Source organism: Catharus ustulatus, chromosome 1 (genome assembly GCF_009819885.2).
Source record: "Catharus ustulatus isolate bCatUst1 chromosome 1, bCatUst1.pri.v2, whole genome shotgun sequence".
In the NCBI taxonomy this organism is placed as follows: Eukaryota; Metazoa; Chordata; class Aves; order Passeriformes; family Turdidae; genus Catharus; species Catharus ustulatus.
Window position 1 is genome coordinate 55203908 of NC_046221.1, and position 27657 is coordinate 55231564.

General features: G+C 45.6%; 1 protein-coding gene across 4 annotated transcripts in view; it reads left to right on the forward strand.

Moving 5' to 3' along the window:
• Nucleotides 1-3081: 3081 nt before the first annotated feature.
• LANCL2 (LanC like 2) overlaps nucleotides 3082-27657 on the forward strand; it is a 38101-nt gene continuing 13525 nt past the window's right edge. For 2 of the 4 annotated variants that reach the window (XM_033052651.1, XM_033052660.2), the window contains exons 1-6: nucleotides 7579-7690; nucleotides 9284-9429; nucleotides 14561-14678; nucleotides 20551-20758; nucleotides 22961-23108; nucleotides 25204-25350. In XM_033052651.1, coding sequence (XP_032908542.1) covers nucleotides 7594-7690; nucleotides 9284-9429; nucleotides 14561-14678; nucleotides 20551-20758; nucleotides 22961-23108; nucleotides 25204-25350 — 864 coding nt within the window. In that variant the 5' untranslated portion in view covers nucleotides 7579-7593. Of the gene's footprint in view, nucleotides 3381-3738; nucleotides 3752-7578; nucleotides 7691-9283; nucleotides 9430-14560; nucleotides 14679-20550; nucleotides 20759-22960; nucleotides 23109-25203; nucleotides 25351-27657 lie in introns of those variants that run through there. The other 2 variants (XM_033052679.1, XM_033052669.2) reach the window with 2 other exon arrangements.

The window sequence follows — 27657 nt, forward strand, 5'->3', positions numbered from 1 at the left end:
TAGGAAAGCACAGCATCATTAATGGTTTATGTACGGATTCCCGATTGTTTAGTCTTGACCAAAAATGTAACAGATATTTTATTTTACTATTAAAAAAAATTGGACTAGTCTTGTTGTGAGCAGAGTATCAGATGCTGAGGGATGTGAAGAGGATTGGAGAGAAGGAAAGGCCATAAGAGAAGAGTTTATGATTTCTGCTTGTGTAAAGAATGAATAGCCCATTGACTGATAAGCAAGAGCTTTCATGATTTACATGAAGAAATTGATTTCTAAGTAAGAATCAGGCTTTGTTTAGACATTAGTTGGATTTTACATACATCACAGAAAGGAAAAGGACAGCTTTCAGCTAGATCAGCTTGCTGCAGGGCTGCGCATTTGCCAATGCTGCAGAAAGTGTTACAGGAGTGCTTAGCTGGAGTGGTGAAACAAGGGTGAGGGTACAATGCTTTCAGTAGTATTTAGACATTTTCTGGATGAAAGCACAAATTAAATCATGATTTCAGTCAGCAAAGCCTCCTGCTTCATACTACTGGAGATGAGAGATGTGAATTTATTATTGCTTACAGCTTATGTTAGAGGTTGACACCTCACTCAGCCCAACTTTCTTCCTCCTCCTTCATCCATGATTTCCATTTGGGCTCTGGGACATCTGCAGGCATCAAGAGTAAAAGAGCAAAAGTCAAAAACCCTCCCTGAAAAGAAGCCTGAGAGTCTTTTGAACTCTATCCCGCCTGCTAAGAACAAAAGAAGGCCTTGTATGCTTGAAGCGAAACATACCACATTGCAACAAATGGGAAGAACAGTTCCCATGAAAGAAATGAACATGAAAGAAGTGCTCCAGTAATCAGGGTGTTAAACACAGCAGCGTGCAGATAAGCAAACAGTGCAATGATGCAAAAGGGAAGAGATGCCAACCTAGCAACCTACAAATCCACAGCTCCAGAAGAAGGGAAGAACCTGCTCTTGCAAGGTGCCGGGGAGCACATTCTCTCCTTATCTGTATGCCTGTAGCAGGTATCAATTTGTATGATCCTGCTTTTATGTTTCTATCATTTTGATTCAAGAAAAGTAGATGGTGTAAGAAAACAGAAACCACGCACACTCATATTAAATGCCTAACTCTGATGTTCATTATGGGAATGCAGCTACTTGTGCTGATGCATCTGGTCTCCACTAAAGGTAGGAAATCATGTTATTTGAAATATTTACTCATAGACAAGAGATGTTTTAAAAAGGTTCTGCATTTACCTTTTCAGGCTTTGCAACACAGCACAAAAGACTTACCCATTAAAGAATACATGATGCATAAAGTAATTTTTTAATTATCACAGAAGAGGATATTTTATAGATGACTCTAAATTTTTAGTAACTGGTTATATTCACTTCCAGAATAAATACAAGGTACTTATTGTCAGACAGGTTGCTTGGAATTTCTGCTTTGTCATCAGCTCAATTTATAAAAAATAAAATGAAGAAAGTATTAATTAAAATTCATATCCTGTGGCAAGGTGACAGTCATGTCCCATTTATTCACATGTATATTGCTACACACAGCTGTAAACTGAAGCCAGTGCCAGGACAGATGTCACCTATATTTAATCTTAATATTTATTTTGATAGCAATAAAATTACCCAATGCATAAAACTAAAGATCAATAAGCCTGCACAGTGCCCAGTTATTGGATTAATGCTTTATGGTCCATCTGACTTACAAGTGCTGGCAAAAAGGATTGGCATAGTTGGGAGTAAATATTTCATGGGATAATGAGGTCTCCTCTGCCTGTATTTTTCACAATACTGTGTACAGTGTTTGGCCAGATTGCAGGCTTTCTGCCAGCTCGTTCTACACAACGATGTTTCAGTACGCAGTATCAATTCCTGAAGGCCATAGAATAGAAATATTCGCAACAGAAATATTTTCTATTTGAAAAGATTTATCCTCGATCATTGTACAGTGCCCTCTCATCTCGAGCTCTTCTCCTACCTTAAAGTGGAAGTGTCATAAGACAACGTGTTACATTTGTGATGACACAGTGTCCTGGCATTCAGCCCCCCTCCCCTCCCAGGACTAGATCCGAGACACAAACGCGCGATCCACACGGGATACAGACGCTGCTCCTCCCCAGGTGGGATGCGATCCCACCTTCCCGTCCCGCCGACACCGCCGACCGCTGAGGGCCTTCACCGGGCCCGCTGAGGGCTGTGAGGTTTTCTGATGTATTTTAGAGGGGGCTTGAGGGTGTTCTTTTAGTATGCTCTGGCTTGCTGGAGCGAGCTCCCGCCAGCAAAACGGTGAGCGCGCCCAGACCAGCATCACAGCCTGGGGGCGGGCCGAGGGAAGGAGACCACCCCCCTTCTCCCCAGGGAGCTGCCTCCTCTCGCCGGCTGAGGGGCGGTCGCCGCCGGCAGCGCCGTCCCCGCCGGGCGGTAGCCGAGGGCTGCGTCCCTCCCTCTGGCCGGGGCCGGGCGCGGGGGCTGCCAGCGGATGATCGCGGCCCGGCGGCGGCTGCGGATGAGCCGGGCGAAGGAGCTGGTGGCGTACTGCCTGCTCCTGGGGCTGTCCGTGCCCCTCCTGCTGCTGCTGCCGCTCCTCTGAGATGCGCCGGGCGGCGGCTCGCCCCCGCCGCGGGGGGACGGGCGGAAGGGGCCGGCGGCAGCCCCGCTCCGCCGCCCGGCGTGCGGCCGGCGGCAGCAGCAGCCCGAGGCACTGACGCCCCGGCGGGGGAGGATGAGGAGGCGCTGGAACGAGCTTTGCAGCGGTGCCACCCAGCCTGCGCCGGCGGGCGGGCTGCCTCTTGTCGCAGAGGGGCTCGGCCGTGACCCCGGCCGCGCTCTACCCCTGTACAGGCTGTGATGCCGCCGCGCTCGCCGCTCCCCCGCCCCGCCTGAGGGGACGCCGAGCAGAGCCGCGGCGTCGCAGCTTTCCCTTTCGCCTTCCAAAGTTGGGCTTCGGTGGCTCGGGGCCGGGGCGGCGGCGCCTCCGCCTTGGGGCGGCCTCGATGGGTCCGCGGGCACTGTCACCGCAGCCGCCCTCCTGATCCAGCCCCAGCGCCCGCGGGACGGCAGCTGTAGCCCGGGGCGGCCGCGGCGCTCGTGTTGCTGCAAAGCCGCTGCTCCGCGGGGCGGAGTGTGTCCCCGCCGGCTCGCCGTGCGGGGAGGCGGGCCGGGGGCCGGCTGAGATGGGAGAGAGCATGTCCAAGAGGCTGAAGCTGCAGCTGGGCAGTGAAGCGGAGATGGAGGAGCGGGCTTTCGCCAACCCCTACCCCGACTACCAGCCCCAGGGAGCCGTGGCAGCCCCCAGCGCGGCGGACACCCACCGGGACAGGGCGCTGCAGCCTCCGGTGGAGGAGGAGTCCCTCCCGTTCGGCGCCGATGGGAAGGTGAGTCCCAGGCGGCGGGCGGGCGCCGCGTTCCCGACCCTCGGGCCCGGCCTCACCCGCGGGTCGCTCACTCCTGGCGGGAGCGGCGGCCCCGCGACGCGGGTGGCCGTGGGTTCCGCCCCGGGGCGGCTCCGGCGGGGTGCGGGCCCGGCGGCGGGGGCGGAGGGGCTGCCCGCGGCCTGCGCGCCGGCCGAGCTCGGGGCGGCCGCCGCGGCCTCGGGGGCGCCCGAGGGGACGGAGCTGCGGGGTGAACTGAGGGAAGGAGCGGGAGCTCAGCCCGGCCGCGCGGCTCGGAGTCGGCAGCAGCGGCTCTTAATTCAGGCTGTTTGTTTTACTCCGGTACGGGAGTGAACGCGGTGCCGCAGACGGAGGTAATAGAACGCTGTATAGCAGAACAGCTATAGCTGCTCTTACTACGGTGGTTCTGTGTTTTAGAAGAAGTTGTCAGCACAAGTTGCTCGAGTTTCAACGGAGAAAGTGCGTAAGGGAACGGAAAAGATAGGTGCCCATCTAGAAAATGAGAGTTTGTTCTCAGGTAACAGCAACACTCAGTCGTTAGGTAAGAGAGACTGCTCTCACGTGTTTATTTACTGACATTCGCACGTTAATAGGTTCAGGTGCACCATGATAGACACCTGAAAGTCGGTTCATTTCCACGGAACGTCTGCTTGGTAGGACTGGTCACACAGGATTTGCAGTCTTCCTGCTCTGCTTATCTCCTCGTTGCCACGTGCTGCTGTTTGGTATACTAGGAGTGTCTTAGGTTTTAAGCAGAGAAGCTGCTCTGGCCTAGGCTGTTACCATGGAAGCTGGGTTAAGCTGCAGAAGGAATGCAGACTGTGGACTTTCTGTCCTTTAGCCCCTGTGCGGCCTCCATCCTTCAATACTGTGCAGCTTTGTCATCTTTTGCGTGGAAAACACTGCATGGTGACACTGCTACAAGCACAAATGCATTGAGGGTGGAAGTTAGCTTCCTAACTCTCTTGATTGTGTGCTGGGATGAATAAAGGAAAGCAGTTGTTGTCAACTGTATTTTTCTGCTTGTGGCAATATGGAATTATCTTGACTTAGTGATAGAGTGAGACAAGGATGGTGATGCCCAACAGTGGGAGGGACATTTTTTCTGACCACTGTAAGTACCGGCAGCTCACTCTATCCGTCCAAGGCAATGAAATGTTTGACTGAGTTGTTTATGACTGAGGTTTATGAAGTGTACGTAGCTAAGCAGGGTGCAGAAAAGAGAATACTTTGGGAGTTCAGTGTTTTAAGTGCTGCAGTTAATTGCAGCTGTCAAAAGCAGAGCATTTGAGAAGGTTTAAAAAGCAAGACTGGCTTCAAAAGTGAAGTCTGCTTTGTTTTGTATCCAACTCCCTAGTAATATGCTGGGTGTTGGTATAACTATTTTTTTGTTGTTGTGGAAGAGAAGGGTTATTTCTTTGTTCTTTTATATCTGGCTTAGTCTATAAAAATCATCCAAGTATGATGAGTTCAAGTATAAAGGCAGGGAAGAGATGGCAGAACTGCTATAGCTATATATTGTTGTTAAATTGGTAAAAGACATACCAAATCCTCTGTAGGCCAGTCATCTTTCTTGTGTACCTGCTTTAAATCCCACACTTCATGTCCATTTTTTAAAAGGGAAAATACTCCTTCATTTATTGCTGATCTAGATGGACTAAAGCTTTCTCAACTGAGATAACCAGAAGAATGGTGAGATATCAAAATAAGACAAACATCCTTAAAAATTACCTTTTAGACTATGCTAGCTCTGTTGCAGATTAGTTCAGTTCTAATTTACTTTGGATTTGATTCTAGTGAACGAAATTCAGAGACATTGTTCTGTGGCAGAGCTGAAATGAGTTAGTTAAGAATTTCTAGCCCTGTGTTCACATTAGGAATGCCTGCTATGCTCTCCTATGCATAAGAATGGTGTTTTACAGTGGGTGCAATTGTTTTTTCCCAGCATCAATGGTGGATGACATATCTTGTTACGGAGTGGCAGTCAGTAGCTATTTGTGCTGGTGTGTTCAGAAAATATGTTAGAGCACCTGAGTAGTTGTGTATTTGGTAAAAGGTAGTGTCTGAGCTTTGTTGAGGATGAAGCACCTCTTGGAAAAAAATCTTCTGTACTGGCTTAAAACCATGTAACTGCAGCAATTCTGTGCATTTCATAGGAGAAGGCAGAAGCAAGTGTACATTTTCTTTTGCATCTGTAAAATCTCAGGAGTCATCTTATGTGTTTCTGAGCTAGAATATAGCTGTGAGTATATTTATGTGAATTTATATTTTTGAAGTATTTGCATGCTATCACTCCTAGTACTATCATTTTATGAGATTTCATGGTAGGTACTTCAGGGGTGCTTTTGTTGTTGTTTGTGATTTTCAGTTTATGTTGTAGTGTTTTATTTTTGCATTTAATAGCTCCCATTCCATCAGAGAAATAGCTTTGCTTGCCTAAAGCCCCAGTGAAGACAAAAGGACTTTACACAGAGTAGGAAGTCTGTTCCTTAAACTTCTGTACACAATCACATAGGGTTTCCTAAAAATGAGAGCATCTTTCAGAAGGCCTCAGTGCACTGCATAATTCCTTCTTCCCATCTGCTGCTGAGTGACTCACGTAATGACAGCCTGAGGTGTGCGGGGCTCTGCTGTTGTCATGGAAGGCAATGCATTATTAATCTGTTTGATTTCTTTGTCATGATTGCCATCTAAAATTCACCTGGTTGATAAGCTCTTCAAGGCATTGTCTGAAATGTGAGACAATTGGGACAAAATTCTGCATATAGAAGAGTGTGTGGATAAAAAATCGTTCAGAAATCTTGAAGGTATGGGAGTAGATTGAGGTTGCTGATTTGCTTTCTTATAAATAGACAGAGTAAACACTGCAGCTATCTGTGTGGGCTCTGCTCTATCTGTAGTTGAAATTCACTGTTTTCATAACTAGGTTTCTTCAGCATTAAAGTATCATAAACTTAAATTGCTTTTGCAACTTGTCTGAGAAAGCCAATGTAATAATTCATCAGACAGCATTAATTCTAGATTAATAAGAAACATAATTTTAAATTTAAACCTTTGCTTAATAAGTGATGAATCTTTCAATTAAATATATATCCTGTAGCCTTTTTCCTTTTCATGTGGACCCCACAGAGATACCTTAGCCTAAAAAGATATCTGTAGATGTTATCTTAAAGTGATCAGTCCAAAAATTTTCAAAATGGAAATGTAGATGGTCAGGGGAGACAGAGAGATGAATAGTCTCATAACAAAAAACACTCCCTAGTTCCTAGTTCCCTAGTGTGGTAGAGAGTTACAAAGCTCTAAAGGATTTCTTGGAGGAAAAGGGTGAGGAGAGCTTGCTCCTGAGTAGTGGTGAAAGCTTGTTCTAGGACCTCTTTATTGCCCTCTGCCCTCAGAGCCACCACAACCCTGTGGCTACATTTATAATATAGTCAGGTGTGATTTGGGATTCTCCTTCACACTGACTGCAGGCCAGTAAGGTGGGAAAAAAAGGCCTGGTATTACCTGCTCAGCCAGGGGAAGGTGGAAGCCTAGACAATGATGTGGATTTTGTGGTTGTGCAAAAAAAAAAGGATCCTTGTCATCAAGAAATTAATGCAATCTCAGCCCTCGCTTGAAGATTGTCAGAATTCTTTGTGGAATAACAAGACAGAAGCAAAAGTAGGTTCAAACTTCATGGGTTGGTCACTAGAATGCCCAAACTTTAACTTCTTTTTTAGGCAAATTCTTTCTTTATAAGTTTTTTCCTGACTTACCATGGTGTTCTAAGACTATTAGAAAAACGTGGTATGTTCTGAGAAATGTATACACTGCCTTATTAGGCTTTGCAGGGGACTCCTTACAGAGAACCTGTTTCAAAGATAATGATGCACATTGGCAAATATGAATTAATAGTGATATAGAATATTTACTTAGATTTATCATTTGGGTGGTTTAGTGTTTAGTTCCTAATGCTTTCTCAATTTCCTGTTACTTCTAATAATTCCTTTATGTGGCTTTTAGTCTTCCTTCTCCTGTAAAATACGTATTTTTAAATATATGTATGGATTTTTGTCATAGCCTCACTTGTCTTCTCCCTTGTTTTTTGGGGGTTCTGTGGGGTTTTTTGTTTGTTTGTTTTTGGATTTTTGTTTTGTTTTTCAGAGTTTATTTGCGTTGTCTCACTGGGTGTTTTAGCTGTCTCACTGGGAGCAACATGTTCTCTGTGTTCTGGGACAGATTCAGCAACAACTTACACCAGTGGGAATTATACAACTTACTGCACTGGAGGCAAAATTCAACCTCCAAAGCCAGTAAGTATTTCTTCCCACTTTTTTCCAGAGATGTGGGATAAGGTAGCTGCATTCTTGAGCTTGTTACTTTTTTGACTGCTCCTGGCTCCCCAGCTCAGGCGTATGCTGTTTTTATAGAGGGCTCTGAAACAAACGAGGTTTGCAGTATTCTCTGTTATTCTTCAGAGGGAAAAATTTATTTTGCTTTTTGAGAGTCTTGGTCAAAACTGAGCCTGAAAATCAGTTTGTCATACTTGATTGTCCCTCACTAGCTCCTGACAGTTGTACACGGTCTGAAAGGAAGAAATGCTATTTCTTTCCTACAGCACAGATCAGCACTGAACATCTCTTAGGGCTTTTCTGATGCTTTTGTAGTGAAAGCCTCTTCTGCTATTCAAGAGGTGACCACAGAGTTAAGCCTGTTTGGTTTTAGTCAACCAGTTCTGAATGAAAATACTTTGTAAAATCAAACCCCCAAGTTCTGATTAAATTGTCTCACATCCATCCACTCTTCATCAGTTTCTAGTTTTATCTTGCAGACCTGCATGTTAATGAGTTGTTACTCCAGCTAGTTATGTGGGCAAGTGCAATAACACATACTTGCTTCCTGGTGAAAATAAATTTTATTTGGATCTAACTGTACTGATCTGCTGTCAAGTTCAATATGTGCAATATATCTACTCTCTGTGCATTGAGGTAATTTAGAATTGGCGAAGATTTTAGCTTTTTGCAACTTGAGGACCACCTAAAAGTGTCACAACTGGGCCAGAGACTTCTGTGTAGTGGGTGACTTTAAATCATACAACAGACTTTAATTTTCTCAGCTTTCAAGAAGTAGCATGTTGGTGTTGGGCTACCTGGAGGACCAGCAATTTTCAGTATTGTTCTTTTGGTTTATCAGTCTCTATTTCCGAAAATGTGGGATATCTGTTAATCATGTTTGTTCTTGTTGCCAATAATCTGGAGATTTTTGATGATTCCTTGTGGTGATCTAGATCTTTAAGTTTTGGGATTTTACTCTCTTATAACCAATGAGATATATAACTTCTTTCAGACACAAATGCATTAGTCTTCTTATTTCTTGCATGCTTGAAGTAGTTATTTCAATAACTTGAATGTTTGCCCTTTTAATGATGTTTTTCACACCCTTATATCCTCTGAGACAGAGTGATGACTATGTTTAAAGCCTATTCCTAAGATGGCATTTGTAGCAGTGTAGGAATTTGCCTACAGCTACTGATTTCTCTATCTCTTCCTCCCCTCCACCTTTTTTTTTTAATTTTTATTTTTACTTTTTTTTCCCATTATCACATATATGGCACTAAGTGACAGATCACTGAAAAACAGTGCAATGTGTTCTACAGACAGCAATGTTTCAAAGCATTTATTAAGCATGTGGTTTTACAGAACTGGCATTTGTTTCTGGAGGACCTGAGAAGTATCAGAGAACTGTGAATGTTTCAGAGACTGGGTGATGAGCTTTGACAACATCTGGAAGATAAAAATAAAATAGAACTTGTTCTTCTGTACAAAAAGGCTGGTCACCTCCTAGCAGACCTTGCTAGATTCTGCATATGGGATCCTACTGCCATCCTTTCTGGTCTGCTTTTGCAGGAACTTGTGGAGGTGAGCATGAGAGCTCATCCTGCTTCAATAGACCCATGCTTCAATGCATGGGTGTGAAACCTGGCTCCTTTACAGTCAGTGGCAAAGTTCCCAATGACTTCAGTACAGCCAGAATTCCTCATTTCAGCAGAATTGTGAGTTTTACACTACTACATTCTTCCTCACCATTGTCTGTCATTTATTTTCTGCTATCTGCTATGCAAGTTTGGTTTTTGCATGAGTTCTTGATGCAGTAGCCACTTAAGCTGTATTTTCTTCTTTTTGAGATGCACTTGGCTGTAAAACAACACAGCGCCATGTTATGTGTCCTGTTCTACACATCATCACCAGCAAAGTGAGATGAAATAAAAGTGTATTTCTCTTGTTTGGTGGGTAGCAGTGTGTGTATAGGTCACCTCCTTCCTACTTCAGCAGAATCAGTTGTTTACTTCTGCAGTCTGGTTTTGCACATAGCATCGGTCACCCAAAACCTGATGAATTAAAATAGGGTTAAGAGCAAGATGGTTGTTTTGGGAGGTGGTAGTGGCAAGAAAGATTGGTACATAGGCAGCTTGTGAGGAAGCTGTGAGCTCAGGTCTCCATTGTCCTGCTATGACTCTGCACTAGTTCTTAGTACAGGTGTCATGAGCAAGTAAATGCCAAGAGGTGTTTTTGAAAATGAAAGGGTATGTAAATGTCTTTGACAAATGCAAATGAGATTACTCATCCCGTGTCTGTCAAACCAGAGTGTTGCTTTTAATGACAAATGAATGCCATAAGGCGTCAGGGTTGCATTGTCAGACTTATATCAGCGCTGTGATATTTGGTCCAAATGCACATGCAAGACTTTAAAGTTTAACTTCTCTTACCTATGATATACAGTACATACGTAGCAGCTGCTTATTGCTTCATCTGCTCTTGGTTCTGGTTTGTTTTAATACCTTGACTGTAAAGCTGGATATGGCTGCAATGGTCAGTAAGAATTGGTATGTTATTGTAATGTTGACTGCAAGTGAAATGTTTTGGGGTTTTGGGAGATTTTTATTTGCATCAAGATGTATTTTTTTATAATAACAGAATCACAGAATTCTGTGTTGGAATGGACCTATAACAACCATTGAGTTCAACTTAAGGGAATGGCCCATGTGGGGATCAAACCCATGACCTTGGTGTTATTAGCACTGTGTTCTAATGTAGGTGTGTAGTCCTAGTGCTGAATTTACAGAACATGAGTTAAATTTTCTTTAGAAACCCTACAAATGAAAGAAAGCAGATGTATGGAAACATGTACTGCTAAAAAGGACAGCATAATTTAGACTTCTTGTGATTAGTGCCAAAGGTGAGTGAAGTTACATAAGTACAGTAATTTCATGACCACAGGGCACACTGGAATATAAGGCGCACCTCCGGGAACCGGCAAATTTCACTGGTTTGTACATTATATAAGGCGCCCCGGAGACTATAAGGCGCACTTTTTTTTTGCTGTGAAGATCCGTACCGTGTGCAACAAAGTAACTAATTAGTAACGGAATCCCACGATCCTGGAGTTTACTCAGGCAGCTGCTCAATTTGCAAACGTTTTTCACAGATTGGTGTAGCCTTTAAACGCAGCTCCAAGCGTCCTCCCTGTGCGCAGGGCCCGGCACTCCCGCCCGCCCCTGGCTGGCGAGGCGGGGCTCGGGACGGCCATGGCTAGGGACCGTCCGCGGCTCAGGGCGGCGTGGCACTGCCTGCTCCCTCTCTCCCTGTGCGGCTGCTGCTGCCCGGGGACTGCCTGCTCCCTCTCTCCCCATGCGGCTCCTGCTGGCTGGGGGCTACCCACTCCCTCTCTCCCTGTGCAGCTGCTGCTGGCTGGGGCCTGGCCAGTGCCGTCCACCCTCATGGCTCGGCGCTCCCGTGGCGCCGCCCCCCCTCATGGCTCAGCTCATGGCTCGCACTTTTTTTTGCAGTGAGGAGCTGTGCCACGTGCAACACAGTAACGAATTACTGGCAGGTGCTCAATTTGCAAACATTTTTCACAGATTTAGCCTTTAAATGCAGCCCCAGGTGCCCTCCCCATGCCGCGGGCCCCGGCACTCCTGCCCGCCCCCGGCACCGGCTGGCACAGCTCACAGCTCCTGGCTACCACCGCACAACTGCGGGTCCCGGCTTCCCCTGCCCGGCAACCGCAGCTGCCACGGGCCCAGGCACTCCTGCCCAGCACTGGCTGGCGCAGCTCGGCTTCTTGTTCCCCCCGGGCCGGGGCTGGTGGCAGCTCCTTCCCTCCCTGCGCGGCAGCAGAGGCCTGGGCTGGAGCTGACTCCCTCCCTCCCCGCGCGGCTCCTGCTGGCCACGGCCGCCTGCTCCCCTCGTGACTCGGCGCTCCTGTGGCACTGCCCCCCCCATTGCGTCTCACGCTTCTGGGTTGGCAAATTTCGCAACTTTGTCCATTATAGAAGGCACACCGGACTATAAGGTGCACTTCCGGGTTTGGGGGAAAATTTTCGTCAAAAGAGTGCGCCTTATAGTAGTGAAATTACTGTACTTTTGTTCTTTAAATTTTTGTTCACTTTGGAAGGCTTTGAATACAAAGCCTATGTAGCTTTGCCTGCTGTCTCACTTCAATGGAAAAAGTGATATGGTTCAAATAAATAACAAAACTATTAATTTCCAAACCAACATATTTTGTGTTTTCTGCATTACTTTTTTGCTAATAATGAACCTTTTTAGTTACCATAACCAATATGGCACAAGACTCTATTTGGTATAATGAGGGAAGAACTCTTTTTTTCAGTGTTTTGACAATATAAAACTTGAGCAGTAGTTGGGATGATAGTGGTTCTTCTTTCTGCAGCAGTAGAGAAGTAATGCCGCAGTTGAATTCCTGGAGAGAGCCTTTTCTAACTAAAGATACTCCTCAGCTCCTGCTATCACCCAGTATGTTGTGAACCAGAAGCGAATGTGCTATATCAGGGATCAGAGATATCAGAGATCAGGCTTCCTGGTTTTTGTTTGTCCCTACAGGAATAACAAGTCACCTGCAGAAAAGGCTGAATGCCAGCTGGAAACATCCACGTGAGATGAATGTGCTTCTGACGAAAATCAATCTGTGCTCCACACAAACGTGCATGTTATGCTCAGTTGTAATGCTGCCCTAAGATTCCTTGAAGGAAATTATTAAATCTTCTAATGCCACCTTTCAACATTCATTTCTTCATGTAATTAATTTATTTTAGTGCATGTAAGCATCTGTTGCAGACTTATAAGGGAATATTACTAAATGATCAGTGACAGTGCTCAGTTGTGAAATCTTCAAAGCAACTAGGAAAAAAGAGAGGCAATGGTAGAGGAGTAGATAGCTGGGGAAACTTTGTTGCCACTTGTAACCTAGTCACACTGACATGAGCTTAGGAACAGCTTTGTTGGGGCTTACAGATAATTATAACAATAATAATAAAAAATATCCTTTAATTTGTGCTTTTACAAGCACTGAACCAAGACAAGTAAGTTACAATTCAAATTTTAGAGAGAGGTATTACCAGCCTGAGCTAAATTGTTTGTATGGGACTGACCTTTCAATGAAGAACCCAGGCATCCTGATGTCCTAGTATTCCCTCCTACTAATCTAAGTAATTTAACCTGGTGTTTGATATAAAATATTCTGACTTGGTAACAGCAGGTGTATTGTCAGAACAAAAAGATAACCAGTATGCTTGTGATGTGCAGTGGGTAAATAAATGGGGAGTGTGAAGCCTTAATTCACTCATCAAATAAGCTGAGCTCTGTGCCTGGGTGCATCCACGTGAATATCCTCATGCTGTTTCACCATATGCCTTAGCATTGGCATAACTGTCTATTGAAGGAGAGAAGCCCTGCCCTTGGAGATGGTTTTCCTCTGTGTGTTGAGACCTCACTGATCTAGTTAAAAAAGGGAGGGTGTTGGGTGGTGGTGATGTAGATACATAGTACAATTCCCTAACACCTAAAGGTGCTCAACACGATATTAGGGCTGAAGAGTGACAGGCTTCAGATGCCTACAGTGTTTGGCTGCTATATCTAGAGATACTGGAGAAGATTAAGGTGTCTCTAGCTTGTTTCTAGAATGATATGTGTTCAGTGTGAGAGGTAATGGCACAATTTCCTTCTCCCTTCTTGTCCTACCATGCATATCCTTAAATGGATTTGAACTATTGACTCTGGAGATTACTGGTGTGTCAGAAGCCTTGTGCAATTTTTACAGTTTTTCTGATTTCTGAATCTGTTGGATGGATGTTTAAAATCATTGATATTTATTTGAAGTTCCACTCTGAACAAGAGTACAAGATGAGGTACGTCTTGAGTAATCAGTTCCATGGTGGCATCCCGGACCTGTAATTTATTCAAACCCTGCACTTTTGGCATATGCTATAGTCAAGCAAGAGCTTACTTTACTCCTGTGCCAATTTCCCTGTTCCATAGGCTTTGAGGAATAATTAGTAACATATCTTCCCTAAAACTGTGCATAATGAGAGAGAAATGCTGGCAGGTGTAAAGTATTCTCTGCTATATTTCATACATTTAATCCATGTAAACTTTTTTGGTGAAAAGTAAAAGCAAGCAGTGTGTAAAATCAAAGACTTGTTTCTTTGCCTTTGTGCCTGAGCTGAAGATGCTGAGCTGCTCCTGCTCATCTTTGGCTTGATTGTCTTGAGTATGAACATTTCTTTTCCTTGGGCTATTTCCTGCTCTGTAGTGGTTCAAAGGCTGTGCAGGGACCTTGTGATGAGAGCAAGCACCTATAACATAGGGCTTGTGCTGTTTGCCCGTAACATGGTCTTGGTACCAGGACCCTGATAAGAATTATATGCTGTTGCAGTGTCCACAGCTGCTTTTTGTGTGACTTTAAAGAGTGCACAGCTAATTTTTGTCTAATGTAGATACTTGTACCTTACCCTGAAAGGTACAGTAATTTCATGACTATAAGGCACACCAGAATATAAGGTGCACTCCCGGGTGTCGGCAAATTTCCGAACTTTGTCCATCATATAAGGCACACCGGACTATAAGGCGTGCTTCCGGGTTCGGGCCAAAATTTTAGTCAAAAGGGTGCACCTTATAGTAATGAAATTACTGTAGTCAGAAGCATTTACATGGGACACACTTAAGATGAACCACCTTAATGGTGCTGATTGCTGTATATGTTATTTATTTCCTAGTTATTGTTTGATTCTTTTTGGTTTGGTTTTTTTTAAACAAGAAAGTGAAGTAGGCACTTTGCATTCTTTAATTAGTTTCTTTTCTGCCTCATTCCCTGTCTCCTGTTTTCAGGTCAATGCTCGGTTCTCAAAACGGATCCAGGCAAAAATCAAGGACCTTCTGCAACAAATGGAGGAAGGGCTGAAGACGGCAGATCCACATGACTGCTCTGCCTATACTGGCTGGACTGGTGAGAAAGTTAGAATTTGGATGAAATGTATTTGTTAAATGGTGTAATTGGATTTATTCACGGAAGATTCTGATATTCTCATAGGAATGGCAGAAATACTCTGTTATGGGCATTTTTGAGAGTTGTTTTTTCTTTTAATTCTGGAGCCTTGGTCACTGTTTTCTGTAACTTGCATTGACTTCAGCAGACAAAGATACAGAATGATAATTGACTTTTGTATATGGAGATAATTGTTTTGCAAAAGGAGTGGATATTCAACGGCAGCACTTTTACCTCTTGTTTCTTTAAGCTTACTTTTAAAAATGAGTCATTTTTCTAGTGGTAACAGCATCTTCCAGTCACTGGAAGTAGGTGGGGGGAATATGTTCTGTGGCCAGGATCTTGGAGCCTTCAGATCTGGAATTTGGGTAGTTTGGCTGTTCCTGTTCTGTCTGTACAAAAATGGTAACATGATTGTGTGAGGAGGGAGAGTGTAGACGTATGGTTGCAAGACTGCGAAGATCGTGAAGAAAATTACACATGTGCAGGTGATGGTTGTTGCTATTTTTCATTTAGCATTGTATCACTGATGCTGTCCAGATGTAATTGGTGTGATTTAACCCCACCTGGGAACTAAATATCACACAGCTGAGCACTCACACCCTGCCCCTCCTACATCCCCTCTGCCATAGTTACACAGGGAGAGGATTTGAAAAAAAAAAAGATAAAATCCATGGGCTGAGATAAGTAGTTTAATAATTGAAATAAAGTAAAATAAAAAATAATAGTAATGGAACCAACAATAATAATGTAATGTAAATGAATGAATCAATGTAATGAAAAGGGAAGAGGGATAAAATTCAAGAGAAATTAGTGATGCAGAATGCCTTTGCTCACCACCAGCTCACCGAAGTTCAGCCCATGCCTGAACAGTGATTGGTGGCTTCCAGCAAGCTTCTCCCAGTTTAAGTACCCAGCATGATGTCCTGTGGTAGGGGATATCCCTTTGGCCATATAGTGTCAGGTGTCCTGGCCATGGTCCCTCCCAGCATCTTTGCACCTGCTTCCTGGCAGAGCATGAGAAACTGACAAGTCCTTCACTTAGGGTAAGCATTGCCTAGCAACAGCTAAACCATCAGTGTGCTGTCAGTGTTATTCTCACACTAAATACAATCCACTGTAGCTACAGAGAAGAAAATTAACTATATTCCAGCTGAAACTAGGATCCTTTAGGCAGAGCCGACAGTTTTTATGTCTGTAATGGCCACTGTTCTTTAAGTTGCCAGGACATGTCTATTTGGGCCTGTTAAGTGGGACTTCACCGGATAGAATGGCATATTCTGTTCCTACTCTTCTAGCTCAAGCTTCAGGCATACACTAAACTTTTAGCGCCACATGTTTGAAATGTGCCCTGAGGAGATTTATTCTTTTATCTCTGTGTTGTGAGGGAAGAGCAGCTTGGAAAAGCTCTCCAGCCTTCATCCATCCTTTGGCTTAAATCCGGCAATTAAAGGGTAAAATTTCTTTGCTTTCTTCTTGATATTTGGATACAGATGGTGCTGTGGGTGTATGGGTGGGGAACTTTTAGACACCTCAGGCTTAAAAGATAGATGTGTTTCAGGGTCTGAAAGTGACCAGCTGCTGAGTGCGCGCAGATCTCCAGTGGTGGGCTTTCTCATGCTGACAGTACAGAACGGCTCCCAGGGAGCTGTGTTCTGACACAGTGACTGAAATTATGGCTGATAAACCAGAGCATCTGAAAATGAGTCATAAGGTAAAAGTTAACACAGCCATCATTAGCTGAAACTGGAATATATAGATGAACAAGTGATGTTGTCTAATGAGTGTGGGATTTTTCCATCCTGTAGAAGGATTGCCATCTACATCTACAGCTTTCTTTCAAGGCTCCTGTGGACATGGTTCTGAATAAAAGGATTTAAATGATCTGTTTTTTAAAATACTTAATGCAGATACTTTTCCCCCAAACTTGTTCTTTGCTATGTTGTGCTAGTGTGCAAATCAGAAAGTAAAGGTAGTGCTGTAAACAGCAGCCCTGCTTTTTATGTACCAAGTCTAGAAAATCTTATTGGCAGTGCAGTCATGAGCATTGGGTTGCATTTTGTGAACCATCTTTAAAGTCTTGGAACGCCTACTGTTGACATGTAGCAGTCATAGGACACATGTAGGTATCTATCTTATACAAGTAGTTTTTTACATGCCAGACCTTTTGGAGGAACCATTTTAAGGGTGTTACACTGAGAAACCCTAGGAAGGATTAGATGAACTGGACTTCATGGCTACATTTCTAATCATCCTTTGATTAAGCCAAGATATTTACACCTTTGTTGCAGCATAAAAAAGGGTTCCACAAATCTCTGTATATAGCCCACAAGTTCCCATGATGTTGAACTGGGCTACCCAAGCTCTTCAGCTTTCTTTTTAGATTCACCTAAAAAGGCTTGCACGGAGCCTACACAGGGAATATGTGAGGATGTACCAGCACTTGTGGTGCTGTTGTTCTTGTACTACTGAGGTAGCCTCTCTGTGAGCTGAATGAGCCTTGCATGTTCTCAGCTTTGGATGAGGCTCAGGAGAGTGCTCTCTCCATTCAGAAATGGATTTAAGTTACAGTGTGGTGTGGAGATAAGTGATTTACTTCTGCTCCTGTATGCCTGCAATTGACCAATAGGCATCCAATTAGATGGATTTGTTTCACTTCCTTCAGCCTATATTGTTTTTATTTCTAAGGTTTTGGTTTGTTTGAATGGAAAACTATGCAATGAGTTTAATGGAGTGAAGCTTGATAATACCTCCTAGCATTCTCTGAGCCCTGGTTTGACTTCTGGCTTTTACAAACCAGCTTGACTTGTATAAGCTTGTACAGTAATTTCACGATTATAAGCCGCACCATTTTGACTAAAGTTTTGGTCTGTACCAGGAAGTGTAGCTTGTAATCTGGAGTGGCTTATATATGAACAATGTTCTAAAAGTTGCCAACCCGGAAGTGAGAGCCTGCAGCAGCCCCAAGCTGAGCTGGAGCCCGGCCAGTCCCGGCAGAGGCAGGGCCGGCGGTGCGGGTGGAGGGCTGGCAGAGTCGGGGCCAGCAGCGCGGGGAAGACCGGCAGCAGGGGGAAGCCCGGCAGTGGCGGGGGGCCAGCAGCGCGGGGAAGCCCAGCAGCACGGGGGCCGGCAGAGCCAGGCCAGGGTGAGCAAACGCCGTGGCGGCGGTGCAGGCGGCGGGCGGGGGCGAGTGAGCCTGGCGGCGGAGGCAGCGCTGCCCGAGTGGCCCCACCGAATGGCAGCGCCGGGCTGGGCCACCCGGCTCCGTTGGTAGCCCCGAGCGGGCCGAGCCCGCTCGACCCCGAGCTGAACCATTTAACCCTGAGATCCCGCAATTCTGTTACTAATTGGCAACTTTGTGAAAGTTGCACACGGATCCTCGCTGCGAATGAAAGTGCAGCTAATAATCCGGTGCGGCTTATACATGGACGAGGACCTAAACGTTGCCAACACCCTGGAAATGCGGCTTATAATCAGTTGCGGCTTGTAATCATGAAATTACTGTAATCTTGTTGTGAAATACTTTTAGGGGTTATGAAGAACTTGGCAACTTGAATCCAAAAATTCACCAAAAACTTTCACAAATCAAATGTGAAGTTACTTCTTGCGTATAATAGATGAGTATTATACAATTAGTGTACTCAGTCATACATGTTCTTGTTAGCTCAAATTTATGAATCTTCAGTGATTTCTTTGTGCAGTGAGTTGATGCTGGCTGAATGCAGGGCACCCACAAAGCCTCTCTCACTCCCCTCCACAGATGGACAGGGAAGAGAAAAATGTAACAAAAGCTTCACGAGTTGAGATAAGGACCAGGAGAGATCCCTCACCAAATATCATAATGGGCAAAACAGGCTAGAATTAAAGATATTACGCAGTAGTTTCACGATTATAAGCCGCACTGAGTATAAGCCGCGCTTCCGGGTGCCAGCAACTTTTCGTTCTTTGTCCATACACAAGCCACACCTGATTATAAGCCGCACGTTACAATACAGAGTGTGATAAAAGGTATCTATTCTATCACCATCTGTTGAGGGTGGGGGCAGTGATCCTTATCTCAACGGCAGATATTCTGCTAATGGACCATCCATTGAAACCAGGCAGGGCATTGTTCTTTATCTTTTCACAACCCATCCTTCCTCCAGCGAGTCATTTTCTGCTAATGACCCATTGAGTCCCACTGTGTGACTGATAAAATTACTGCCTCCCATTGGAAGTTGCTCCAGCCAGGGGAAAGAGCCCAACATTTCTTACCAAGATAAAAACAGAGGTTTTGGGAGACTAAGGGAGCACCTTTCTCCACTGGACTCCAGAGGAAAACGGGATTTCTCCACATCACCACTGGACCTCCGGAGGGAAACTGCACCTTCTGCAAGAGCACTGCTTCAACTGAATCACATCTGTCACTGCAGGAGAACTGCAACCACCATTGAATGGGACTGCTACCAACACCCTGCCTGTCAGGGTGTCAGGTTGTACTCTGACTTTGTCAGGGTTTGGAGTTTGTTTCTTTGTAGTACTGTATTTCTATTTTAATTCCCCTAGTAAAGAACTGTTATTCCTAATTCCCATATTTTTGCCTGAAAGCCCCTTGATTTCCAAATTATAATAATTTGGAGGGAGGGGGTTTACATTCTCCATTTCAAAGAGAAGCTCCTGCCTTTCTCAGCAGACACCTGTCCTCCAAACTAAAACAGCAACTTTTTGTTCTTTGTCCATATATAAGCCGCACCTGATTATAAGCCACACTTTGGTTTCGGACCAAAATTTTCATCAAAATGTTGTGGCTTATAATCATGAAATTACTGTAATTGAATTTATTGCTAACCAAATGAGAGTAGGATAATGAGAAGTAAAATAAGAGCTTCGAAACACCTTCCTCCCACTCTCCCTTCTTCCCAGCTCTACATTCTCCCCCAGTGACACAGAGAGACAGGGAATTGTTTCACCTGCTGCATAGGGAGAGGAGTCATTCCCCTGCTCACCCACAGTGTCCCTCCTACAGGAGACAGTTCTCCATGAACTTCTCCAGTGTGAGTCCAACTCACAAGCAACAGCTCTCTGCAAACTGCTGCAAGATGGTGCAGTCTTTCAAGCAGAAGCTGTTCCAGCCTGGGCTTCTCTCTCTTCAGGGATTACAGACTCCTTCCAATAGGTTACAGCCTCCTCTTAAGAATCTACCTGCTTTGGTGTGCTTCATGAGTCTTCTCCATGGGCTGCATCTCTGCATCCCCATGGGCTGGAGGGGCACAGCTGCCTCACCATGGTCTGCACCACGGCCTGCAGAGGAATCTTGGCTCCCATGCCTGGAGTACCTCCTCCTTCTCCTTCTTCACTGGCCTTGGTGTCTGCAGAGTTGTTCCTCTCACGTGTTCTCACTCTGCTTTTCTCTGGCTACAATTACAATGGCACAATAACTTTTTTTCCTCATCTTCCTAAATCTGTTGTCACAGAGGCATTATCGCTATTTCTAATTTGCCCAGCCTTGACCAGTGGCACATCAGCAGCTTGGCTATGCAAAACCAATACAGTTTGCCAAATGTTGAGGCCTGTGTCATGAGTTTTCTTTTTTTTTTTTTTTTTTTGAAAATTGAGACTCTACCATTGGGCTTCAGTCTGGTAATTTTTATTTTTGCCACAATCCAATTGTAATGTCATCCAAGTAGTAGCCCAGTGCCTTCACACTACATAAGCTAGGACCCTTGACTGACATGTTTTTATTGCCAAAGTACCTGTTTACGAGTTACTGGTTCAGAGGTACCAAAGAGGGGAATATGATATGCTTAGAAAGAAAAGTAAGTGGAACTCTCTCTTTTTCATGTGTTTGTTTCAGGTATTGCCCTCTTATATCTGCAACTGTACCGCGTCACAAAAAATCAGAGCCATTTGCAGCGATCTCTTGATTACGTGAAGAGAATCCTTCGCAATCTGAATGGCAGAAGAGTTACTTTCCTCTGTGGTGATGCTGGGCCATTGGCAGTGGGGGCAGTGGTTTACCACAAACTGAAAAACGACAGTGAATCTAAAGAATGTGTTGCCAAGTAAGTGGTGGATGGTAGGAAATATCATGCCTTTGTTTTGTAGAGAGCATTGGTTCAGTAACTTTTGCAAGTGAAATTTTAGAGGACAGGATTAAAGAATGGAGACTTTGTCCCCTGATAAGTTTTCAGCACAAGAATGCAAAATAGACTTTATCTTTGTTAAAGCTGGCTTGTACTTGATTCATATTTAGTGGGTTATCTTGAGTCCTCTATTGCTGTTAGGACAGGATGTCCTGGGCATATCTGTAGTGCATGCACGTTCTGATTTTTGTCACATTGAAGTGACATTTAACAAAAGCCACACGCTTGTCATTGGCAATATGTAGTGCTTGTGCAGTATGTGATGCTTTCTGTAAAAAGTGGGTCTTAATTGTAGATTCAGTACAAAGTACGTGCACTGCAGGATCTGGAAGCAGCCAGATAGAAACACAGTGTATCAGATTGATACCTAACAAAAATTTAATGTAGCAAAGAGGAAGTATTTGCAGGAGCAAATTTGTAAAGGCAAGGATTTAATTAGGTCAGAGCATATGAAGGGTGGCCTGAAAAAAATCCAGCCCCTTTTCAAAGTAATCTAAACGGAACAAGTGTTTCAAGAAATCCCATTTAGATGTAGCTTCATTAGAGAGCTGAGTGTGCCTTTGCTGGTACAGGGTTGATTGCTATCCCAGCAAGGGCTGAAACCCTGTGGGGCTTGCATTCAGCACCACAGTCCACCTGCTAGCTCCAGCAGACCTCAGGCTGGCAGAATTTGAAACGAGGCTTAAGTCCTCATCTCCATTCTGGTTTATGTTTGGAAATATAATTGGTCTCTTTCTAGTCTAGAGTCGTAGTGTGATTTATCTCTGCTGCTGTTCCTGAATGAATACTTCGGTTTTGAAGTGAGTGTTAGGTTTGGGGTTTCTTACTTTAACAACTGGCAGTAAACTTAGGCATGTCATTTTGAATGCAGCTCAGAAAGCAGTGTTGCTTGCTGTAAGGCAAGAAGCATGGGTATAGCAAAATGAGATTAGCAGTAAATCTTTTAGTGTTACCTCTCCTTGGAAAGTAATTTCTATGAGGAGTACTGAAAAGGAGTTTGGTTTGATGACTTTTCATTTTATAACTTTTTGTTTACAAATATATACATGGCAACAGCTGAGTGGTACATTATAGATGCCAAAATGTAATCTGTGATTTCACTTTTAACTTTTTACCTTGTCCAGTTGTATGAGTTCAACAATAAAACTTAAGAGTGGACAGTTTAGAAGAAAATAATTTAATTCTAAACCCAAAGCGTAGTTCTGAGAAGGGACATATAAAACTGTTCTTTGTGAGTAGCTTTTCCCTATTATTAAGCAGGGACAGCATAAACACATGATTGAGGTCAGTGGTTTTGCTATGGAATGATATTAATGCTAACATTTCTCCTGAGAAATAACAGCCAGGGGAATCTGGGAATTGATTTAGGTCTTAATCCAGGGTGTTGTTGCCCCTCCCCCAATTTAAAATCATGGTGATGATCATCACCGTGGTTTCATCTAATTATCAATTTAATCAAAAAAGATAGGAAGAGACAGGGAGGGAGCAACTGGAAAACAGATCTCTGATCCACCTCAATGCTAATACAGACCGGTAGAGTATTAGCAGAGAGTCATTCTGGAGAAAATGAGAGTTACTATGGCCAGCGCTTCTTGTTTTTTGTTTTTACAAGCAAAACACTTGTGCATTATAGCAGTGTCCTTTTCAAAATGAGGTGCTAAATGTTTGACACAATGTGTTTTCTTAGGAGAGAGAATGACGAATGGTGGTATTGGGGTTTTTTGTGTGTTTGATTTTTTTCTCTCTTAAACATGTACAATTAAGTGTTCCTCACTTTGGTGAAATTCCCAGAGGCTCCAGGAGATTTCTGTCTTTGCTGGAGTAGCTAGCTGTCTGGGCTTCCCCTCTCCTACCGTGCATCTGTTTCTGTCTGCACAAAATCCTGACAGTTGTGCTGATACTGACTTGGCTCTGGCTCAGAGTTTCCTGTCTCCAAGATGGCAGGCGTGCAGAGCTCCTGCGAGTAAACCCGGCAGCCAGCTGGACTGGGCTGATTGAAGTGGCATGGTGGGCTTCACTATTTGTTCTGCATTTGATTGGATTGATAGTTTGTACAATGCACAATCCAGTGTGGTCACTACAGAACATACTGTCTCTCCCCAACTTCCATGTCTGATGCAGGTTGTTGCAACTTCAAAGGACAGTCATCAGCACAGATTCTGAACTTCCAGATGAGCTGCTCTATGGCAGAGCAGGTTACCTGTATGCCTTGCTGTACCTGAATACTGAAATCAGTCCAGAAACTGTCCCACAGTCTATTATCAAAGAGGTAAGACACTTTTCTCTCTCCAGCATCACATTATTAGTGAGGTTGAACTGGAATCACTCTTGTGCATATTTCAAGCAATTTAAGAGAGGAATGCTGGAGAGAAGAGGGATCTAGAGCTGGGAGCCCAATCTCAGCTCTCCATCCAGTCCCTTCCTCCTTTCCCTGCTGCCCAGCTGGGGCTGGGACAGGCCAGTGTGGCTGGGTCTGTGTCTAGCCAAGGAAATAGGTCAGTATTTAACTAGTTTTGGCCACTTGAGACATGGTTACAAAAAAATCTTAAGACAGAAGCGTGGAAGTATTTTAAGTGAAAAGAGAGGGAATTCAGTGTGGGGAACATTCACAACCAGAACCAGAAAATCCAGGGTTTGAAAAAAGTACAGTAGTTTCACGAATACAAGCCGCACGGATTATAAGCCGCACTTCCGGTGCCTCGACAATGTTGCTGTCTTTGTCAATAGATAAGCCGCACCCGGAATATTAGCCGCACTTTCGTTCGTCGCGAGAATCCGTGCGCAGCTTTCACAAATTGGCCAATTAGTAACAGGATCGCGGCATAGCGGGCTTTACTGGCTCGGGGCGGGGCCAGGAAGGCTCGGCCCGCTCATGGTTGCCGACGGGGCCGGGTAGCCCAGCTCAGCGCCACGGCTCGGCGGGGCTGGCCGGGTGGTGCTGCCGCCGCCGCCGGGCTCACTGGCCCCCCTCTCCCGTCAGCACCGCCCCGCTGCCGCGTTCCCTAGCCCTGTCGGCGGCCTGCCGCCGCCCGGCTCGCTGGCCGCCGCCGCGTTCCCTAGCCCTGTCGGCGGCCTGCCGCCGCCCGGCTCGCTGGCCGCCGCCGCGTTCCCTAGCCCTGTCGGCGGCCTGCCGCCGCCCGGCTCGCTGGCCGCCGCCGCGTTCCCTAGCCCTGTCGGCGGCCTGCCGCCGCCCGGCTCGCTGGCCGCCGCCGCGTTCCCTAGCCCTGCCGGCGGCCTGCCGCCGCCCGGCTCGCTGGCCGCCGCCGCGTTCCCTAGCCCTGCCGGCGGCCTGCCGCCGCCCGGCTCGCTGGCCGCCGCCGCGTTCCCTAGCCCTGCCGGCGGCCTGCCGCCGCCCGGCTCGCTGGCCGCCGCCGCGTTCCCTAGCCCTGCCGGCGGCCTGCCGCCGCCCGGCTCGCTGGCCGCCGCCGCGTTCCCTAGCCCTGCCGGCGGCCTGCCGCCGCCCGGCTCGCTGGCCGCCGCCGCGTTCCCTAGCCCTGCCGGCGGCCTGCCGCCGCCCGGCTCGCTGGCCGCGCCGCGTTCCCTAGCCCTGCTGGCGGCCTGCCGCCGCCGCCGCTGGCAGGCATGCCGGCCGCCTCGCTGCTGCGTTCACGTAGTCGCCCTGCCGGCGGGCCAGCCGCTGCCGCCCCTGCCAGGCTCGCTGGCCGCCCCCTCCCGTCTGCACCGCCGCCGCGTTTCCTCGCCCTGGCCGGCACTGCAGGCCCCCGCACCGCCGGGCTCCCCCACGCTGCTGGCCCCGATTCTGCTGGGCTTCCCCCGCTGCCAGGCAGCCCCACCCGCCGGCCTTCCTGCTTCTGCCATGCTCCCCTGCACTGCTAGCCCCAGTTCTCCCGGGCTCCCCCGCCCTGCTGGCCCGGGCTCTGCCGCCCCCCCTGCCCCGCCCTGCTGGCTCAGGCTCTGCCGCCCGCCCCCACACTGCTGGCCCCGCCTCTGCCAGGCTTTCCCACCTCTGCCAGGGCCGGCCGGGCTCCAGCTTGGCTTGGGGCTGCCGCGGGCTCTCACTTCCGTGTTGGCAGCTTTTAGAATTTTGTTAATAGATTAGCCGCCCCGGAATATTAGCCGCACTTCCGGGTTTCCACCAAAATTTTGGTCAAATTGGTGCGGCTTGTATTCGTGAAATTACTGTAATTAGAAATATTGATAGATTAAATTTCTACTCTTAAAATACAAGTGATTTCAGCATTAAGGAAAACATCTTTTCTCCCTCAACACTCATATCCAAATTAATTGAATATTGTTGTCCTACCACTGTATTGTGACTTATTGTTTGTTGTGGGTTTGCAGAAGCAAAACCCTTTGAATCAAAATAAGCAACACAGGTGATCAGGGTGTGCTCTTTTTCTTAGGTAATAGATGCTATTATTGAGTCGGGGAAAAACTTCTCAAAGGAAGAGCGGAAAACAGACCGTTGTCCTCTGTTGTACCAGTGGCACAGGAAGCAGTATGTTGGAGCAGCCCATGGAGTGGCTGGGATCTATTACATGCTCATGCAGGTAAGAGCATCTTCTGTTGGCTTGGGTGAAGTAGCAGGATCTTATCTTCAGCTTTCATGCATGTGCAGTGTTTTGCTGGATTGGGGTCTCACAATTTGGAGTTAAGACTGCAGCACAGAACTGTGCAGAGGTGCTGCCTAAAGTTTTCATAGCAGAAGAAAACTGACTAGGATATCATCACATTAGAATAAATTGAGTTGTGGTTCAGAGCACCAGTTTTTTGGGATCTGGTTTCTTGTCTTCAGCGAAGACAGTGAAGGGCTTTCTCTCATCTTCATACTTACTTCTTCTGGTGCCTGCAGGTAGAACAGCTGAAAATTCACTCACTATCCATCACTCTTCAATTTTTTGCTATTTTTAAATTATTGCACTGGTGATGTCTCCTGTCCTCTGTGTCCTTCCTCTCTTCTCTCTCTTCCCACTGTCTTGGTGCCTTTGGAAGACTATCCTTAATCACATATTAGTTTTCAGCATGCTTTTATTATTTAGATGTTTTTCTTCTTTCTTAGCTCCTCTATTTCTCACACAAAAGTTTGATGTTTTTTAGAGCGTTTATGACCCCTGCTTTCTTCTTTCTATTTTCCTTAGTGAGATTCCTCCTCTTTCCCAAACTTAAATTAATTCCCCCCACCCTGAGATTTGCAATAGGATTATGATGTTTTCCCAAACAAACCTGTATATCTTATTTCTATTCTACAGTCTGGGAAAAGACCCTTACAATTCATTATAGAATATTACCATGGAACTGCAAAACTTTATTGCACCTGTTTCTGGTTTTTGAAGGTGCTGCTGCCAGTGTGTACATCTTTGTAAATATCAATTTCCTTCTCAACTCACACAGAATGAGTTTCCTTTCAGGCAAATGGAAGGACCATACATCTTCACGGTCTGTAGCTGTGTACAAATGTTCACTGCAGAAGTGACTGAGCTCGTATTTTGTGCTGTCACTGCTCAGACATTCCTTGCTTAGAAAAAATGCTGCATTTCAGATTACCTTATACCAGTTCCACCAGCAGTTCTGGTTAAACCAACTGACTTTGTTATAGAAGTAGCTACTGCTCTGCTACCTGGGGTGAGTCTTAACCTCTCTACACCCATTTTCTGCAGTGACCATCCCACTGGGGCCTCAGGCTGCTCTGATTTACTGTGCTCCTATCTTTACCTACCGCTTTCTCCAACAAGGTTGCTCACCCCCTTCTGCTTCCTTCAACTTTCTGGCTTCCATTTTTCTTTCCCTAGTAGTGCTAGATTTTCAGAGAAGCATCTAGCCTTCTAAAGAAGGCTCTTTAAAGGCTCCATCCTTCATTTGCTGTTTGAAGCTCATAGCAGAAATCATTGCACATTGCTTTTTGGTTTGAGCAGAAGCTACTCTGTCAACATGTTAAAATCCTAGTTATTTTTCCTTTACATGTAATTGCTGCTTTTAAGAATTACCAGAAAGCCATTGTTTATGCAGCATTAGATTACCATCTTTTCACTGTATGTTAAATATTGTGAGTCATCCAAAGTTGAGTCACCCACTGCAGAAGAAGACTGCATATCAGAGTCCAATCCTTTCCCCATCCCTCCCACACCAAATGGGGTGAATTTTGCTGTATTTGTATCAAAGAATGCAAGAGATGGTTTGTTGAGTGGTTATTAAAAAAAAAAAGGCATTTAGCATTGCACTTGAAATGTGAAGATCACTGAGGATCATTCCTGTACAGCACCTATATCATAGAATCACAGAATATGCTGAGTTGGAACGAATACATCAAGGTCATCATCCAGCTCCTGACCCTCCACAGAACACCCCAAGAATCACACCATGTGCCCAGACTATTGTCCAAACACCTCTTAAACTGGAGGAAACATGTATTGCTGGATTTATTTACAGGGTACTGGAAGAATAAGCTCTTAGCTATGTTGAATAACTCATCCAGGAGGTAGAGGGAGAATTCTGAAATTCTAGCTAGGGAGTCTCTACTCCCAAGATCCTTTCACTAACCCTGAAGCAAAAACTTGTGTTTGCATACCATTGCTTTTGACCAGAAGGTCAGGATGCGCACCTGAGCTGTTTGAAGTAAGTGCTGGTAACCTCAGTGCTTGGGAAAAAACTCACTTGTACTCAAATCTTCTTGGAAGCACAAGGTAAGAGGTTTGTAAAGAGCTCTGCTCTTCCTGGATTTACTTTCTAAGGGTTTCTGATCTGGGCTCGGCTTGCCTTGCACAGCTCAAGACTGAAGGCATTTACTGCTGTTGCCCATCCTCTTTGCCGTCTTCTGCAGGAGAGCTATGTGAAAACAAGAGCCTCAAAACAAACATTCC